This window comes from Notothenia coriiceps, unplaced genomic scaffold (assembly GCF_000735185.1).
Source record: "Notothenia coriiceps isolate Sejong01 unplaced genomic scaffold, NC01 NC01_scaffold00033837, whole genome shotgun sequence".
NCBI classification, from domain to species: domain Eukaryota; kingdom Metazoa; phylum Chordata; class Actinopteri; order Perciformes; family Nototheniidae; genus Notothenia; species Notothenia coriiceps.
Window position 1 is genome coordinate 99,484 of NW_011366538.1, and position 18,988 is coordinate 118,471.

General features: G+C 38.9%; 1 protein-coding gene across 4 annotated transcripts in view; it reads right to left on the reverse strand.

Annotated features, from left to right (window-relative positions):
- Positions 1 to 3,126: 3,126 nt before the first annotated feature.
- The window catches only part of eng (endoglin), a 57,994-nt gene continuing 42,132 nt past the window's right edge, over positions 3,127 to 18,988 (reverse strand). For 3 of the 4 annotated variants that reach the window (XM_010790171.1, XM_010790172.1, XM_010790174.1), the window contains 11 exons: positions 18,307 to 18,420; positions 13,024 to 13,201; positions 9,973 to 10,144; positions 9,776 to 9,878; positions 9,334 to 9,529; positions 9,005 to 9,153; positions 8,576 to 8,806; positions 8,266 to 8,332; positions 4,805 to 4,915; positions 4,673 to 4,720; positions 3,127 to 4,588 (listed from right to left, as the gene is read on the reverse strand). In XM_010790171.1, coding sequence (XP_010788473.1) covers positions 4,467 to 4,588; positions 4,673 to 4,720; positions 4,805 to 4,915; positions 8,266 to 8,332; positions 8,576 to 8,806; positions 9,005 to 9,153; positions 9,334 to 9,529; positions 9,776 to 9,878; positions 9,973 to 10,144; positions 13,024 to 13,201; positions 18,307 to 18,420 — 1,491 coding nt within the window. In that variant the 3' untranslated portion in view covers positions 3,127 to 4,466. Of the gene's footprint in view, positions 4,622 to 4,672; positions 4,721 to 4,804; positions 4,916 to 8,265; positions 8,333 to 8,575; positions 8,807 to 9,004; positions 9,154 to 9,333; positions 9,530 to 9,775; positions 9,879 to 9,972; positions 10,145 to 13,023; positions 13,202 to 18,306; positions 18,421 to 18,988 lie in introns of all 4 variants that reach the window. The other variant, XM_010790173.1, reaches the window with a different exon arrangement.

Consider the following 18,988-nt stretch of genomic DNA (forward strand, 5'->3'; position numbering starts at 1 on the left):
ATTTTTGCTCTCCGACTTCAGTTTGCGTCTATGACAGAAAGGTACCACTCAGTTTTCCCAATTGTTGTAGATAGATGATCCTAGTACCGGTTTAACCACAGGTAATTGCGACATTAGTGCTTTTGTACCATTTTTTATTAAAAAAAAAAAGATGACATATACTTGGTCCTGGAGATCGGGGATGCTCTTTTCCAAAACCACATATATTTGATTACCACGTACCAATGGCCTGCTATGCACTAAATGGGCTGGCTCCCGGCCTATATAAGCTGAATCCCTCCAGCGCTACACCCCAGCCAGAGCTTTAAGGTCTGCTGACCAGCTTGCTGCTGGTAGTGCCCAAGACCAGGCTCAAAACCAGAGGTCACAGAGCTTCGCAGCGGCTGGCCCTAAGGCTCTGTGAACATCTGCCCCTCTATTGTGAGGTCGGCCCAGACCCTAGGGTTTTTTAAATCTACACTTAAGACACACGTCTTCTCCCTGGCCTTCTAGTCAGAGCGGAGCACGACTCCTGACTATTCCCTGTGTTTTTTATATATCTGTTGTAATTTATTGTCTTTTATTGTGATTGTAGCAATGTGTTTTCATTACATGTACAGCACTTTGGCTCGACCAAAAATCGCTTTTAAATGTGCTTTATAAATAAAACTTGATTTGATTAGATATGCTGTGAGACAGACACAAGAAAACTCAAATAACGTTTGTCATATTCACTTTATTAAGATCAATTTAGACAAAACATATATTGGTTCACAGACAACATGAAGGTACATGACATCAGTTGAGTATTGTCTCAAGAAATGAACTCCATTTTAAATGGTTTAAAAGTTACTCTGCATTTAATACTAGATCAAATCTAAGGAGACATTCTGGCATGTTGTTCAGGCTTCTTTAATAAGAATTCATAATGTGGACATTGTTAGGGGCTGGAGAAAGGATCTGCTCACATAAATAGGTATACACACACACACACACACGCACACACACACACGCACACGCACGCGCATTGTGGAGGAAGCTGTTGTCAGAGGTAACGAAGATCTACAGGTGAATAAACTGGCAGCCTGTCTGATTTTACTGTCAGTGCTCAGACAGAAGGTGTCAGTCCCTGGGACTGGTTTAACACAGGTACGGACTACCTGACATTTAAAAAAAAAGATATCCTAAAAGCTAAACCTTTTTACTCTTAAGTTTGAGCGTTCCCTGTGAAGGAGAAGTTTGTGAATGATGAATATTCTTCCTGAGAATGCGTCTTTGGACAGACATTCTGTCTTTCAGAATACTTCCCCATCACACCCAGTGAAGATAGCAAAAACAACACACAACAATGTCAGGATGTCAGTATCAGCAGAGATATGCCATGTTTTGGACAGCAGGGGAATTGAAGGGTGAGCAAAAGTCAAACTTTTGTCTTTGACATGTGATGTGACACGCGCCGTCTGTGACTACAATATTATTGAAACTCAAAGCTATAGGAGGCTAAAAAAACAAAGATTACAATACAAAACAAATGTTATGCATTTGATAAGTGCCCATGATTAGGAATGGTCCCAGTTCTCCAAATATGTAAAAGAACAAAGCATGTTGAGAAAATGTGTCAAAGTAAAAATATCATACAACACTTAATATAAAAAACATGGTAAAAAAACTACATATAGACATTACATAGGAGTTTACCTCATCATATTGCACAAATACTCAAGTGGAAATTTGTACTGGCCTTCTTTGTTCTTCGTATCACCAAATACACAAAGGAGAGGGGGGTAAGAAGCTACATGGCTCACATACAATGAGGAGACATTTTAGAAATGCAGTTACTTCGGAAACGTTGAATATTTCTGTGATTACATTTGAAGGCGAATAAATTATTTTAACTAAAGAAGGCAAGTAACTATCGGGAGTGTGAATATATACATATATATATATATGCATGTACAAGTAGATTAGTGAGTCAAATGTTTATAAAGAAACATTTTAAAGTCACAATGTTGGTGCTTGTGCCAAAGCTGTGAATACACATTTCTGACTGATACCACAAAACATGTGCTGGGAATATGTTCAAAGAGGTAACAGAGTGGCAATACAATAAAGGAAATACCTGAACAATTCTACATTGAACCAAAATATTGGATTTACGGATCAACCGTCACTACAGTTTTAGCTCTCATGAGTTCCTTATTATGCATGTATGCATCTTCTGTCTAGCCTTAGCACTGCAGGGCTTAGGGTTAGCAGAGATTAATCATTAGAAAGTTAAACTGGTTTCTCACAAAGGTCAATTTCCATAGCATTTGGCATGTTGTGTGACAGCTGGAAATAAATCTGAGTTTTAAAGCACTCTTCATGGGGTGAAAAGCATAAATGATTGACTGATGTGTAGTTGCAACTAACGTATCCTCATACAACAGTCCGTACGACATTGTGCGAAAAAAAGCACTCACAATTTTTCGAATGTTCTTTAACTAATGTCCAGCAACACTGCAGTGCAGATCATGTCTAACGATTACAACTACTTGGTAATGGTAAGGAAAAGATTGTGGATTGGGATAAAAAAAAGTATGTGCATACACCCACTTATTTAAGTACATAACTTATAATAATTCAACTTTGACTTTTTGTTGAAGACTAAACACTAACAGCGGAATCTATGAGAAAGTCTGTTGTTTGATTAAACCCAACCTACTTCTTAAGCTGATTTTCTGAATTAAATTGAGGCTCACGATTATGTAACTAACAAATTGTGTGTGCTTTTATTTGTATTGGTCCGAGTAGAAATGGTGAATGAGGATATCTAGTTGCAATACATATCAAATCTGCTCTCATACAGTTTTCACTAGGCTGTATTCAGAACTGGTGACTGAAATGGGAAGTTTAAATGTACAAGGTTGGGGTGGGGTTGTTTTTGTTGGTATATATTTGATGCGACTAATCAACAGTTCTAAGTTGGTCAGTTTCTCACCAGAAACTGGGTTTTGTAACACACTTGTTTAAACAAACATTAGCTTCTCATCTCAAATAATTGACTGCCTTCAGTGAGGCAAACACGTATCAAAATATAATTTAGTATTAAGATTAAACCTGGCTGGAAACAGTTAAATGCAATACATTCATATTCATGTTCATGTTTGTATATGTTTAAGGATGTTACCACAGACGTATAATTCATAGTATGCTTAAAAATGGTGGTAACATCAAATTGTCAGGCAATATTGCTGGACTGCAAATGGATATGTGCAAAGGAAAAGTACTGAAATTCAACATCCAGACAGACTATTTTGGGGAAACTCCACCCTGTGGGCGTAGCTGTATTAGTGGCGCTTTAATCCTTATAAAGCAAAAGTCTGACGTCAGAGATTTGGTACAAACTCCTCATTATAAGCACATTACTCAGCTCTGGATACAGCCATGTATATCTTCATGTTGCGATTTGCATTTTAACAGTGATTATTTCATCTCAGCTTACACGTTTTTCCTCTTAATGGTGCATCATTTATTGCTTCCTTGAGGGAAATAATAAAATGTATGATATTTGTATTGAGTAATTAAGTAGTGTAAGTATATTTCTATGTAACTTTCAATAAACAATGAAAGACAGACGTTCATAAAAAGGATCTTTACCACCATAACTTTGTTTTGTGAGCTACAAATGACCCAGAAGATCAACAAAAAGATTAACCAAAAGTGACAGAATAAAACATAAAATTAAGTATAAAGCAGAAAATAATATCAATTCACCAGAGAAATCTAGTTTTAAGTTTAAACTTAGCTCCAGATTTCTAAATAACAGGAGGTAGCTGTTAACTATTGACCTCAAACTCCAATAAAGACGAATAGCCTTTTAAGTGAGCACTTCATTGGCGGGTTTGAGATCCTAACATGATGAGCCTTTCAGTCCCAGAGACGTTGTTGATAACACTTTGGACTGACCTAGCCAGAAGCCCTTTGGAGTTAAGAAGCTTAGATGTGAATGCAAAACAGCTTTTCCTCTGTTTTTCAAAGACAATCTTTCGACTGGATTGTCTCCTGTTAACTATTATTGTGCCGCCATCACGCAAGCACAATTCATTGGAAGGAATGCAGTGAATTTCCTGTAAGCTCTTGGGGGATATGGTTTGTTTTTCCTGTTGCTGGGAGCCAATTTTCTTTTTTGTCCTCTTGCCCTCTTTAACTTCCTGTCTAGCAGCTTGACTTAACAGAGAGGATACAGAGGTGAGCGTCAGAGACCACTGATTAGACTTCTGTTATCCGTCTCGCAGCTACTAGCCCCTCCAATCCACCAAAAAAAAAAACTCCCCGGACACATCCATTTCAGGCTTGGTGGGTCAAAGACATAAGTTGTGCTCCTTAAGGATAATTTAAAGTGGAAATGCTTTTTAAGCAATGATAAAAAAAAAAAAGCACATAACCCGTATAAGTGACTTTGAAGGAAGACAGTGGCTCTGCTGGAGGTGGAGATGACCATAGTCTCATGCCATGCTGCTGGTCGGTGTGCTTTGGGTGCTTCCAATGCTAGCATTGGCGCTACTGTTCTCAGAAGGGGAAGGGTTGGTAGAAACTGGTTGTCGTTTAGCTCCTGAGCAAGGACATCCTGAAGAAACATGAGAAAGAAGCCAATAAGAACCTGGAAGAAATAGAAAAGATACTAATGAAAAAAAAATAAAAAAGCCCTTACCAGGAAGATTAGCTGCAGTTGAGCTAATGTCCAGTCCAGTTGGGTAACCTGAGGAAATCATATTGAGACAATTTCAAATACAGACGAATATCAACTTAGATCTATATTCAATAATAAAAAAAAAACATTTACCTGTTTTTATTTTGATAAACCACAGTGCTCCAATAAGTAATACTCCAATCAGGAAGCCTCCAAATGCAATGCCCAGAACGCCAGGTAAGCGGAAATCAAAGCATTGTGGGGCTGAAACACAGGAAACAACACAATGTATGCAAGCTTCAGATCAAAAACAGCAAGGGTTTCACAGATGTACAAGCCAAAAAGAATGACTTGAGATGCTCTTGATATACAGAAGGTGGTCAATCACAAATAATGTTCTGATTTTGTTTTGTGTTTGTGTCAAAATCATTATTATAATGATAGTTGTTGATGCAAGGACTTTGTTTCAGATCCAGAGATAAATATATATAATATTATTTTTCACTCGGGAACAGCAAAAATTTCAAAGATTTCAGCAACCTCATCAGATTGGCTGATTTCTCCTGAGAAGTACAGCAAACCAGAAGTACCGGTTGCCAGAACCAAATCTTCTTGCAGTGTAACAAAACACCCACGCAGTAATTGTACTGTTGTGTCTAGTGAATATTATGTACCGAGGCAAATGCATTGTGAATTCAAGGTGTAGGAGTTTGTTGGAATGCACAAATAAAAGGTGTTTAAAACAAAAACAAATCCTTCTCACAATTACAGAACAATTGAATGAAGATAAATAAAAAAGATAACTAGATATAGTGATATATATTGATGGTATAGATTTAAAGAAACGAAAAACAGCAGCTATGTAAAATATATTCTATTTGCACAAGATCTTTTAATAGTACATTTTCTCCCTTCTAGTTACCATGGCAATTTAAGCAAAGCCCACTCAGTATATAACATTGTTTTGGCAGGGTTCGACCCATCTGAACTGAACATTGTCTCCGTTGTAATTTAATAATACAAATTTACAATCAAGTTTGGCATTGATGGTTCTGTGTGCTCGCCCCGCACAATGTCCTTCATTTCTGACAAACTTAATAGAAAACATAAAAATCTGAGCCAGCAGCAATAAAATATAATTTTCTCTTAAATCAGCTCTGAAAGAGTAAGAGAACGGGTACACACTAAGACTCGCTCAAGCCCATGACATGCAGCACTGTGGCATCGACATCTGGGCGAGCATGGCAAGGCCATCCCACAGTTTTGCTTCGCTCATTGTGGTCTGGCAAGGCCGTGCATGGATGACCTTGAGAGAGGTGTCATTTCAATAAGGCTGTGCAATAAATCACTGATATTCCCCCTTCGCTCAGACTTCACCTAAAACTTGTCAGTCATTGATCTTTGCTTTTTAATCAGAAAACAAACATGATGTTCTTTACCAACTTAATTAAACTCAAACCAAGATCATGTCTAAATCGCTTTGACAGAAAGCAGCTGGAAGGTCTGAAGTGTTATATTTTTTAACTTAACTGGGAAGTAATTAACACCTTTCTTTAAAGACTTAAATTATGTACCAAAATCATCAAATAAGAATATATTTTGGCTATGCAAGGCTATACACACAAAAAACAGAAGTGTGTTGTGTCAAATCAAGAAAACACAAACTCACACCCTTCCTTCTTCACTTCTTCTGCTACCTGTAGAGATCATCCCAAGTATTTAGAACATTTGGAAGAAACTAATCATCACCTTTGCACGAGTTCCTCTCACCTGCCTCCTGCCTCCTGGGGGAATGTGCTAGGCTAATTGCTACACTGGGCTTTATAACCCTCCCTGTCCTGAAGTACATTAAATAGAGGACATGATGGACAGAAGAGAGTGAGTTTGTTTAGTAGAAACGAGTCACCCCTTTGTGCAGTATTATTGCTCATGAAAAGAGCCTGAATGAACTTAATGACGATATCAGAACATTTGAACTGAACTGTAAGACATTAGGAAAGTACAAAGCCTGATTTTTTACATTTGATCAAACAAATATCAAGTGATTTAAACATGACCCAGATCACAACAGTGACATCTTGTGGGCATTTATTCCGACCGCATCCTAGAGAGCCAACCCAGTTTGTTGATCTGTCAACGAGGAACATTCCTTGACCCTGAATGAGCCAGAAACATCACAGCAACTTCTGCAGGCTTTCTCTAGAGACCTTTTTCTATAATCAGTTGCTGTGTTGGTTTGTACAAAGTGAGGCTTTGACAGCAAAGCTGAATAAACAAGGGCAGGAAGCAGACGCTCCACTGCAGGTGGACAGGAGGAGGCAGAGCCCTCTGTATGAATACTAGCAAACAGGAATGGGGCCGATATAACCCTTTGTATCTCTGACACTGGGTAATGAAAGGAGATACATAAACAAAGCTATTAATCTGACACATTCCTTTACAACTAGCACTATTCCTGTGATTCAGTTCCAAGTCTCCAGGAAAACACAAACATTTGTGTTGCACAAGTTAAAACTAAAACGCAAAGAGGGGACAAACAGGACACAGGAAAGCATGGATGAGTGGTTCAGTCTGCTGCAGCAGCACTGTATGCTGCAACACTGACATACCAACCTTTATCTTTCTCCTCTAGGAGGAAATGGAGGATAAAGGAAGCTTAAGGAATAAACACATTCAGTTCTTCCAAAGAAGTCTGACGGAACTCCGCATTGAATCAACATCTTCTTCCTTTGTATTTTTTTAAATGTTTCAATTCTACTATGAATTAATCATCTGTCTGGAGACTATTTTCTCTGTAAAGAATGACATCTTTCCTTGTTTGAGTCAACTGTGTTGAATGGTCCAACAATAGCAGCAGGCTCAGTGGCTGTGTTTGGACAGCAACACAGTCAGACCCCTTGGAAACACAAAGGAACCCCCCCCTTCCCCTGAGGGCCATTACTTCTGATTGTGGCCACAAGGTCAGCCTGCAGACCTTCCTAAAGGACGAGGCCCCGGCCCCGCAGCCCCTCACTGGCTTCACTGCATATCCTGAGTTCACTGCTATGGCAACCGCCCGCGCGCCACTGAAAGCAACAATTGGGATGAAAATGATTTGCGATTCACTGGCCAAGCACCAGCCGAGCAACTAGGCCCTTAGGCAAAATAAGGTAATATATGTTCTCAGAGTTTATATGTTCATTACTCAAAAAGCTATTTGTCTTTTTATCTGTTCCTTGATGTTTTGTTGAAACAAATCAAATACATGATCAACTACTTAATAGCGTTGCAGATGTTTATATTAGCTGTGAAATGTCTTGCTCAACTAGGCAATTTGTTAATACCCTTTTATTTATAATTATGTTAATATTTACATACAAAAAACACAAAAGGAATACAAAACATTATCTACACATAATCTACCAAATATTCAACTGCTTTGTGAATTTTGGGGTAATATTTTCTCTGGAAAGTTTAATTTTGTAAGAAGAGAAAGAGTAGAAAATTAACTAACTCAATATACCTGAGTCTAGTTGCCTAATAGCACATTGGGATTTGTTCTAATGTGTTCCAATGAGCAGAATGGGAATTGCACTTAAAACTGATCCATATTTTGGAGTTTAAACTGAACTCACTTGGTGGTTGCAGACACGGCTGGGTAACCTCCAGATTCCTCTTCACTCTTCCTCCATCTCCACAGTGCTAGTGAGGCAGAGAAAGAAATGCGTTATTAACCGTACCCAAAAGGTCACTTGTCATAAGTGTGTGAAAAACTACATTCAAGCTTTAGTATTTTTGCTGTTGGCTAAGACTCAAAAAAAGTCTCCGACCATAACAGATCTACAATGACCTTCACCACAAAATATTCCAGGCAAACAAAGGAAGTTTGTAACACAGGTTAAGAGTTGTGTCATGACGTGTTTTTTTTCAAATGTTGACTCCTACCTGACTGTAGCAAACTTTGACAGAGCATTCCAGGTCCCACGTGGTGGTCGTCAGTTCGTGGAGCTGATCTAAGGAGAAGCTCAGTCGGGTGCTGTTGGGACACAAATGTGCAGAGCAAGCCTCTGACATGAAGGGCAGCTCTTTCACTACAGGGCATGAGCCAGTGGAGCGCACAAAGCAGCTGATCACCTTGATGGTCAACACACTGTCCCACAAGGTCTGCGATGAGATCTACAGGAAACAGAAACAGATACAAACACAATTAAACAGCATGGAAAGAGCACACTAAGCACAAGTGTACAACTGTGGGTATAAAAGTGAATGTGTTTCACATTGAAATAAAGAATTATACATGAGCTTATTCAAGGGATTTTGAAACGTTGAGTCAACAGGCGTGAAATACAGCGAAGAGGGTGAATGATTTCTTACCTCTGCATAAATTCTCTTGTCACTCTGCACCTTGGTGTTAGGGTCCATGGGAGAGTGGTATTCTGGGGAGGTGTACAGCTGCATCAGCAGGGGCATCTGATGGGGGGCATTAGTGGTGGTGGGGGTAACTGCTGGTGAAGTTTTTGTAACTGATGGAAAAATGGATCAAATTAAAAGAAGATCAACAAAATAAATGCCATATATGTTTACTTTTAGTTATTAAAGCACTCATCTTTCAAATGTTCCATCTTTTGTGCTTGGCTTTTTTTTGCAGTTCTTCATCTATTCTCTTTGTAAAAAAAAGCCTAAAATCTAAGAAATGGTCTTACCTTCAGGGTTGTCGTTGTCTCTAAGGACCAGTAGGACCATAGGATACTCTGGGCTGAATTCAGTGAAGCTGGTGAAAGTACTGGCTTTGAAATAATCTAAAGCTTTCCTCTGCACATCCACTGCATTGCCGCTGTTCAGTGTAATTGTAGGTGAGATTATGTGTTTCATGGCGAGCAGCATGATGTCATTGTTAGACTGTAGAGAAGGAGAAGACCAGGTTAAATACATTATTAATATTCACTTAGAGACTGTCTACCAGCAGCAGTCACACAATAACATGTTCACAGGCATGGGAAAGCTTACTGTGTGTAAGAAATCCTCTAACCCTTTTAAGCTATATCACTGCACTATTGAGTGGAGTCTGTGTCCTCATTTATCCTATTTTACATTTGGTTGTGAGACAACAAATATATATATGTGTGTTTGTGTGTGTTGGCTTACAACAAACTGTGTGTGCAGTAGGTTGATGAAGGTCCATATGGTGCCCTGAGGGCCTCTCAGGAACACTCTGGTCTTCTTAGTGCCAAACCGAACTGATACATTGCTGCAATATGAAGAATCAGAATAAACATTATAAAACTTTTGCCAACAAAAAAAACATACAGGAGGCTCCATGCTGTGTGGGTCGTTAGGTTTACCAAGGTTTGGCACTGTCTGGGATGTTTATGATGTGAAGCTCAGTTTCATCATTTGGGTTCTGTGGTGATGGGGAGCAAGATGTAGCCAGGGGTGCTGTTTCAATCTTCATGAAGTGCTTCTCTGATGCATCTTCATTTCTCAGTGTGCAGTTAGAGGAGCCAGGTTTGGTTACTGTAAAACCACAAAAATGCATTTAGCATTCATTGTTGGCTAAACAACACATTTGAGAAATACAATTATTCCTGCATGCTTAGTCTTACAAAGAAACAAGACAGCCCACAAAAATAGACTGATGGCCCTTTTGTTACTAAATGTTGCATTGGGGTAGCGGCTCTGCCATCATAGGCAATAAGAAATAACAATTTAAGCCTTTTTTTACTATTAATACAACAGGGTAGTTTCAATGTGAGTGATGCTCTGAGAGAATATTGCTAATCGGTGAAATAAGTTCTGTTTACAGACTTTTACTGGGTGGCCGACACTGGAAAGCGATAGCCTGCAGCATCAAACCAAATTGCTGGGACAGGCACATTAGTACCTTACCTTTCCTGCTATGGGAGAAGTTCCAGGAGCAGTCTCATGAGAGTTCACTACGCTCAGCCTTTGACCAAATAATGCTGACTGATGGTTTGCAGGTGCATCCTGTTGCAGAGCTTAAATTGCTACGCATATTTTCTCTCCAAGAAATTATGCTGGAAATGGGGGAGAAATAGCCCACAATAGTACCTCATAACCTTATCAAACCAATAGTCTGCCAATGCCGAGCAACAATTCGAGCCACATTTTGACAAGAATATGCTTAGAAAATACAACGAATATACCCTGAATATGTTGAGCGTTGAATTTAAGCCAAGCCTCCTCCTCCTCCATCTTCCAAGAGAAAAAACTTTTAACAATCTCCCGTCATGTGGAAATGTATTTGCAAATAGAATGATTTTTGAGTGCTCATTTTAATCGACTTTTACTATCAGTCCTAAAATTGACTATCTTAAACTAAGTTTCTTTAACACTGTGTTGCCATCTTGCTTGACTCTACAAAGCCTATGCGCACCTAACATCACAAAATCTATGACAAAGTACCATGATACCGAAAGTGCAACAATATTATAGGGTTGACGGCTTCCACAAAATATTCAAACAGTGAGATTTTCTGGAGAAATAATAATGTTTAAATTAAGACTCATGTCACGCTATTGCTTTAGTATTAATATGTTAGCCAGCCCTAGCCGTTACATTGTGCAATCAACATTTTCTTCATTATGACACAATTCAAATAGACACTTCACAATATTCTTGTCTTTCCCACTCCGTGAAAAGCCTCTTTACACCAGCAATAGAATTCTCTTAAATTCACATGGAGACATTAAAACCAACCTGAGGGACATTTCCTTATTTTATCCTCAGCAAGCTTTTATAACAAAGCACTGTTGTATAGTCATTGCAGACTTTTCAAACGCCTACCACAAAGCCTACACAAGTTCACCTAACACCTCAATATGGGCCAAGGGATACAACAAAATAGCAACGTCAACTGTGGCACTGCTTGAATTAAATGCCCTTGACTGTGAGTCAGTAAAACACAGATGGCTCAAAACACAACATTTCATCACATCTGGAGAAGGACAGACAATTATAATAAAGGAGATTAACATTTAATTGCTAAAAAAATACTCAAAAAGACACAGGACTTATGGCAATAGCAGCCAATAATCTTTTTGATGTCTAGCCTTTTATGAGGGTTTCTTTTAAAATCATATTATCCTCCATCTTAAGCATTGGTGGCGTTTCAATGTTCAGGAATGTGTGTTTCAAACATGCATCTGTCATCATCATAAAGTACAAAGCACTTTCACTTGGGCTGCAAAACCAAAACAACACATGTTTAAAATATGCTATATATATGTTAATGGTTAAATAAATACACATTTCCCCAAGGTAGGTTTGACTAATTCGAAACAGATCCTCTAGTTATTAAATTCAGTTTTTTTTGCTGTTATTGCTCAAGCTGTTGTTTAGCTCACATAGGGTAAAGGTTGACACATAGCGCTCCTCTGGAAACATCTAATAAATGTCAACATTAGTAGGCCTAGTCTCTGTGTGTACATGTACAATGTGAAAAGTAGAAGTAGATTATATATGGTGTATTCCATGTGTTTAGTGTAAAGAACTGCGACATAGCAGTATACTTTAGTAGACTCTCTTATTTGTTCTAGAGGGTCTTTGGCCCACACACCTTATTCTAAAAAAGAATGGCGTCTGCTTATTTATGTAATGCAGCTGTACTCACTACTCAATCAGATCCTACATACTCAATTTCCTGGTTAAAAAAAAGTGAAAGGAATTTTTTTTTGTATGTATTTATCTGTGTACCTGTTCTTGTCTAGGTTATGTTTTATTAAAAGTCACTTCATAACGTGTAGTTTTGAGGTCATACACATTCTCATGGGCACATTGGAGTTACCGTAAATATATATATTTGATAGAAAACATGTTTTTTTGATGCAATGAGGTCTGTATCAAAGCAGTGTTTTGTCAGTGATTCAAATTTCCCACACACTTATAAGAGCATGTTAGTGAGAGAGAGAGAGAGAGAGAGAGAGAGAGAGAGAGAGAGAGAGAGAGAGAGAGAGAGAGAGAGAGAGAGAGAGAGAGAGCTTTGTATGTGTAAACAAACACAGTATGCAGCAGTGATTACTGTACTGCAAACCTTCTGCTGAATTATGTAAGCTGTATGTTGTGCCCCTGCACTTCCTTTGCTCCCTTCGGCAACACAAATACTGCCTTAGACCAAACAAAGATAGTACTCTAGATAGAAATCATAGTGGGGCTGATAACTTTGAAACTATTTAAAGCGGGCAGAAAGTTGTGTACAGTATTTTGACAATCTGATGGATAATGCAGTATAATGCTTTCCAAATACATCCTCACTCGTCTTTTGACATGTTACTAGTTGTACTGTAATTGACTTCTTCCGAATTGGCTAATTCAACCAACAAGTAAATAGAAGAAACCCTGTTAGTGTAAAAAACATATTTTCTAAAACAACTCACCTTTTGTTCCTGTCGACGTCACAACTTTCAGGTTTCGGATTGTGGTGAATGAAGTTACACCCCCAAACTCCTGACTCGCCCACTTGACCAGCTCCTCATCTTCAGAGGGAAAGTCTCTCTTGTAGACGTTGTCGTGCTTTACATTAGCATGAAGGGTAATTCTGGAGTCATTTTTTACCTGGAAAGTAGAGCGCAATTCATGAAAATGTGTTTCATTAAATACTATTTCCAGTCAGAATCACCAACTGTAGGTTATAAAACAAGAGCCTGTTTGTTACAACAACACCAAATTGAGTCAGCCTTTTATTTATTTATATACACATCATGTCTGCTCATACTTCGTCATATCACACATGTAAGCCCATCCCTTTGATTCTATTACTTTTTTCTTGACCTCCACTCAGCTCTCCCTCTATTCTCTGAGCAGGGTGCTGTTAAAAAGAAATGTTTATTATGGTTAAGTGTCCACGAGCACAGCCTGCACAACCCTGTTGGAGCCATGGTCTTTCCTTTGCTTCCTGAGTGGGGCCAGGAAATGGGACCTTTTTTAGCTTTGTGCGTCACCACAGTCGGCTGGAATCTGGCTCCATACAAGGTATAAATATATACATCCATCCCATCGACTAGACACTGCTGTTTCCTCGTCTGGGCCGATGGGAAATAATGGAGTTTACATTAAGCTTTGCTTGAATAAGAGGGGGGGGGGGCGGTATTGTGAACATTGCAATGGAGACTGTCTACAGTAAGCTTGTAAACAGTTACACCTACAGTATGTCAAAATATGTACTCATTAAATAGCAATTTAAGAAAGGAAACAATGATGTGCTCCAGGGCTGAACGATTAATCGATTTTAAATCGCAAAGCCTGCGATTTTTTTTAACAATTATTATTTATTTATTTTTTACAATTTTTTTTTTTCCTTCTTGTGTGTCAGTCATCCACACTAATCAGATGTGCTGTGCTCCACATGTACTAGCCATTGTTAATCAATCAGAAGTGGCCCATGATAGAAGGTGATTGACAGATTGATCCAATCACCTGCCAAGTGCTTTTGAAAGTGCCTGCCCTTTCCAAATGGCTTCCAATGGAGCTTTCCCAGATGGTTTGGTGAAACAAACCATCTGAGTCAGGTTAGTAATGCTCCATCACATGTTTTACATCTATTACAGGGTGAATCTTAAACTGAAGCTTGACTTTAAAGCAACCCAACGGAAGTTTCATGTAAGTTTAGTTCTTTCACTCGTAGCTCGGGCTGCGGGGGTGCTAGAGACGGGAGTACGTTGATACGACCTTCCTAGCCGGAGTTATGGCCGCATTTTACAATACACTTCCGTTGGGTCGCTTAAAAAAAAAAATATCGCAATCGCAATATTTGTCGCAATTAGATTTTTTCCCAAAATCGTGCAGCCCTAATGTGCTCCAGTTTGATATTGTTAGTCCTTCAACCGGATTTATAAAATTGACACCGATTTGTTCTGCTCCAGCAGAACAAAGGTCTAAGTGAAAAATAAAGTACTGAATAAGTACTCATTTTGTAAACACTCATTCTCATCGACACTCACAAGCAGCTTTTTTGTAGAAGGAAACTTTTGTCATGACAGTACAATAGGATTTGATTTAAAGGTCCCATGTCATTGCCATTTATACTGATCATAATTCCATTGTTGAGGTCTACTAGAATAGATGTATATTGTGCAATTTTCCAAAATGACATTGGTTTCTCATACAGCATCTCTGTATAGTACGTGTATTCACTCTCTGTCCTATACGGCTTGTTGGAGCTCCTGCCCCCCCCTCCCTATGAGCCCAGTAGTCGTCTGCGAGACAGCGAGACACAGCGAAACCCAGCCCGAACACACAGACCCGCAGCCTGGCTGGGAGTCTGTGTGTGTGCTCACACACCGACTCACAGCCTCACCGCGTCCCGCCGTCTCAGGGAGGAGAAATCGGCGGAGCTGCAGCTGAGAAAAGATTGAGTGTGTGTGTGTGAGGAAGTCCGCGGATCGGTCAATTTGGACCAATCCACGGACTTAACGTAACGGCTCTGCGGACGTATCGTAACGGCTCCACGGATTGGTCCATTTTGGTCGCCATTACGTCACTTAGTACCAGGAAGAAAAAGATAAATCTCCAACAAGGCGTTCTGGGGCAGCATAGACAGGTATTTTCTGTGTTAGAGTTTTACTCGCTACAGGGTGTACTTTGAGGGTTTGTGACTTTGCAGACCGTTTACATGCAGAAAAACCTTTATAACACACAAGGGGACGGGTAATAACCGGAAAAGCATGACATGGGACCTTTAAAGCAGTATAATCGGTCACCAGTTTACTTTGTGTTTTAATATGCTTTGTTTTAATCGCTTTATTCATTAAGTTTGAGCTCAAACATAGATTTATTTGGACTAAGTTAAACTTTATTGAGCTCATAGCATCACTTGTGACCGCATTTTCTGCAAATCAGCTAGTTAATGTTTATCAAGCTGGAGTATGTTTGTTTAAATAATGAAAGTCCCTCTTCTAGCCGGTCTAGTGTGTGAGTTATGTGCGCAAGTTCTTGCATCACAAAGCAAGACAGAAACAAATGGTGAAAGCCAAGTAAGCCTGAGGGAGTCATTGGTCTTTCTACATTAATATTTGATTGACGTAAGATCAAATCTAGCGTGAAAGGAATCTCCAGAAATAAAAGGAGGGAAAGCCAGTCACGACAGAACCAGGCAGAGGACAGGAAGAAAAAAGGGAAATAACAATGGTTAACATTTTAATGATTACAGGGACATAACTCAGATTAGACTATCAGTTTGATATTTTGCAGGCTCACAGTAAAGTTCAAGAAACTCAAAGTTGTTGTTTTTTTAAACACGTCACTGTCTACCAGATATTCCAGTTAGTTCTGATAATACTTATTTCCTGTTAGTCTGTTTTGGGATGGATGTATGAGTGTCAGATAATATGAGCCATATTTTCGCCTGATGATTGACCTCAGATTCTTCCATAAAGTATTATAGGTTTATTTTAGGTGATTTTATCATAATGCATATGTGAATTAAAGTGGAAACCCTTATTTTGCGACTAACTAAAAAGTATAATAACTCACAAAACGTAATAGTCTAAATTGTGCCTTCTACATGTTTTTGTTGTGTGTTGTTTATTTAAGCAAGTCTATGTACTCGGGCTAGATTTTGAAACCCAACAAGAGCTGTGATTGTGACACTGAGCCAAGCTGTCAAGCCAATGACGTACTTTCTCAGACACAGAACAGCTGCTGTTTCTCTTACACTGCAATCTGCAGTAAAACACTATTATCCCCCAGTGATACTGCTCATCCCACGAAAACATCCTGCAGTCACAGGCAATGCTGCCCAGGCTCACGACAGGACATGATACAGGATGTGGTATCACACTGCTGTCAGCATATCACGATGACATTCTCCTAACATTTCACCAATGTAAGTGGTCAGCTGTGATTTCTAATTAATATATTGTGTTTTTCCACTTGTTATGTGCATCTGCTCATAATGCACAATACTATTGACTATTTTTCAAGCATTTTATAGCGTTTTCTTATATTTTGCGTAGTTTTTATTTATGTCTGAAGCACATTGACGTACTGGTTATAAACACAGTAAATATTAAATCATTGTTACTTTTGGAAAGCTCTAACTTGCGAGTCAGCTGCCACACATTTGCCCTTATGTGCACTAATAAGGGCAAAACATGTAAGATGAACAACCAGCTACAGCAACATGATAGGCCCAATGTGAAAGTACAGTATGAGCTGCTTATGTTTTAAAGGTCCCATGTCCTGCTTTTCCGGTTATTACCCGTCCCCTTGTGTGTTATGAAGGTTTTTATGCATGTAAACGGTCTGCAAAGTCACAAACCCTCAAAGTACAACCTGTAGCGAGTAAAACTCTAACACAGAGAAGACCTGTCTATGCTGCCCCAGAACGCCTCGTTGGAGATTTCTCTTTTTCTTCCTGGGTACAGTTACGGGTGCTAGTGGAGCCTCGCAGTGGCGAAACTGTGGCGCGCTTACACTGTAGGTGCGCCGCGTTTGGGGGTGCGGGTGCTAGTGGAGCCTCGCAGATGTAGTACAGCCCCCTCAGGTTACCATTTGGCAGCAGACTGTCAAATCTCAAGTGTTGCCAAAGACAGGTTTTCAAGCCATCCAAAATGTTTTGTCAGTATGTGGGAAGAAATAAAGCTGATGGAATATTCATTATGATTTTTCCTTTCAAGAAAGTTTTTAACTTTGACAGACGCTCCATGTATAACATTGAGTTGTTGCAACAGCACAGGAGGCTGAAACTGCTCACAACATGGACTTATAGGATTTGAAGAAATTATAATATAATAAATAACGCAACATATAAATTATTTGTAGCTCGGTCATTTTAAAACTGTATACACTCAATAGTTTTAATATAGCTTTATTTATAGTTATTAAGTTATTTAGTAATCAATAAGAGTTTTTAATGAATAAATTAGGTCATTTATTACCAATGACATCGATACTCAATCTCATTACTAATTAAGTCCTTTTTAAGGTAATGGGTTTTTTAGCTTGGTGATGTTACACATGTTTTGCTTGAAAGACTGTTACACATAAACAAGACTATTCTGTTCTACAGACCAATGCCAATTTAAACACAAACATAGATTGACACTACAATTACAAAGCTAACACAACTGATCTAACACTTTTCCCAATAACAGTATTATTACTCTATTAACTAGAAACTCAAGAGGCTGAATAAAGTATTTTCCTGGCCTCCGTGGACTGAATTCATAGATTTAATCTGGAGATAGTGTGTAAAAGTCGGAATATCCAATTTTATTGGAACATTAATTTTACAGCCGATGCCATCAGCCCTGCTTGTTGCTGGCAACTCTCAAACTTATTTTACAGATTTATAGTGTGGAAGATAAAAGCCAAAAACACAAACTGCCTCATGCAGAGCAGCCACTGAGGAATATCCACAGAAAACAGAGATGGTTCATTGTCTCTCTTAAGCTTCACTATCCAGAGCTGCACAGCTGTGGCAGACTGTATTCAAAACATCTGTCACTTGACAGAAGCTAAATACATCTGGATACATTAAAAGATAATAAACTGCGTAAAAAAAATACGTAATGATTAGTGTGATCTTGTTAGACAATCTTTTGTGTCAATGGCAACCCTTCACAAAAAGAGCTCAAAACATATCCAATAACTCCGCGACCAGAAAAAGGTGTGAGATGTGAGCACGGCCAGATGCAGCAAAACAAAGAGAAGTTACTCACATAAAGTTTAACATCAGGGTGCAGGTTGTGTAGGGCAAAGCATGTGCATGGTGATGTGAGGATGAGGTTCATTGGCTTGGTGTTGTTCATTTCGAGAGAAAATATTTTGGGATCCTGAAAGAAATTGGAAATTAAGAAAGTGTTACTCAATATTGCATCAGAAAATAAATGGGAAAAAAGGACATATTCAAACAAGACAATATCAAAATACTTTATGAAATGTTTCAAGAACAACTTTGACTCCAAGCAATGCCTCTTGCTCCTTTCACAGAATAGTAAACTGTGTTAGCACAAAGCCCAGTGTGTGGGCGCATTTACGTGGGCAGTTTTGGAAACTAAAAACGCATGACAGGTTCATACTTTACTGCCCAGAATAAAATAACCATAATTTAAGCTTTTCATACAGAGTTACCCGAACTCTTGAGGCATATATCACAACAGTAATTATTATGACCTTTTCGCACAGAAAGAAAATCTGCCAATATGCTGACTTCTAGCATTTGTTTTCTGTCCATAAGACAATATAGCTTCTTCCTAATTTGCAAAACCTCCCTATTTGGCATGTGTCATTAGATGAACAGACCCCAAGTTGACAGAGTGGAGAGACATTTAGCTTGCGACACACAGTTTCAACATAGTTCAGGTAAATAGTATATAAGTTTGATTCAAGTTCTGGCCTATT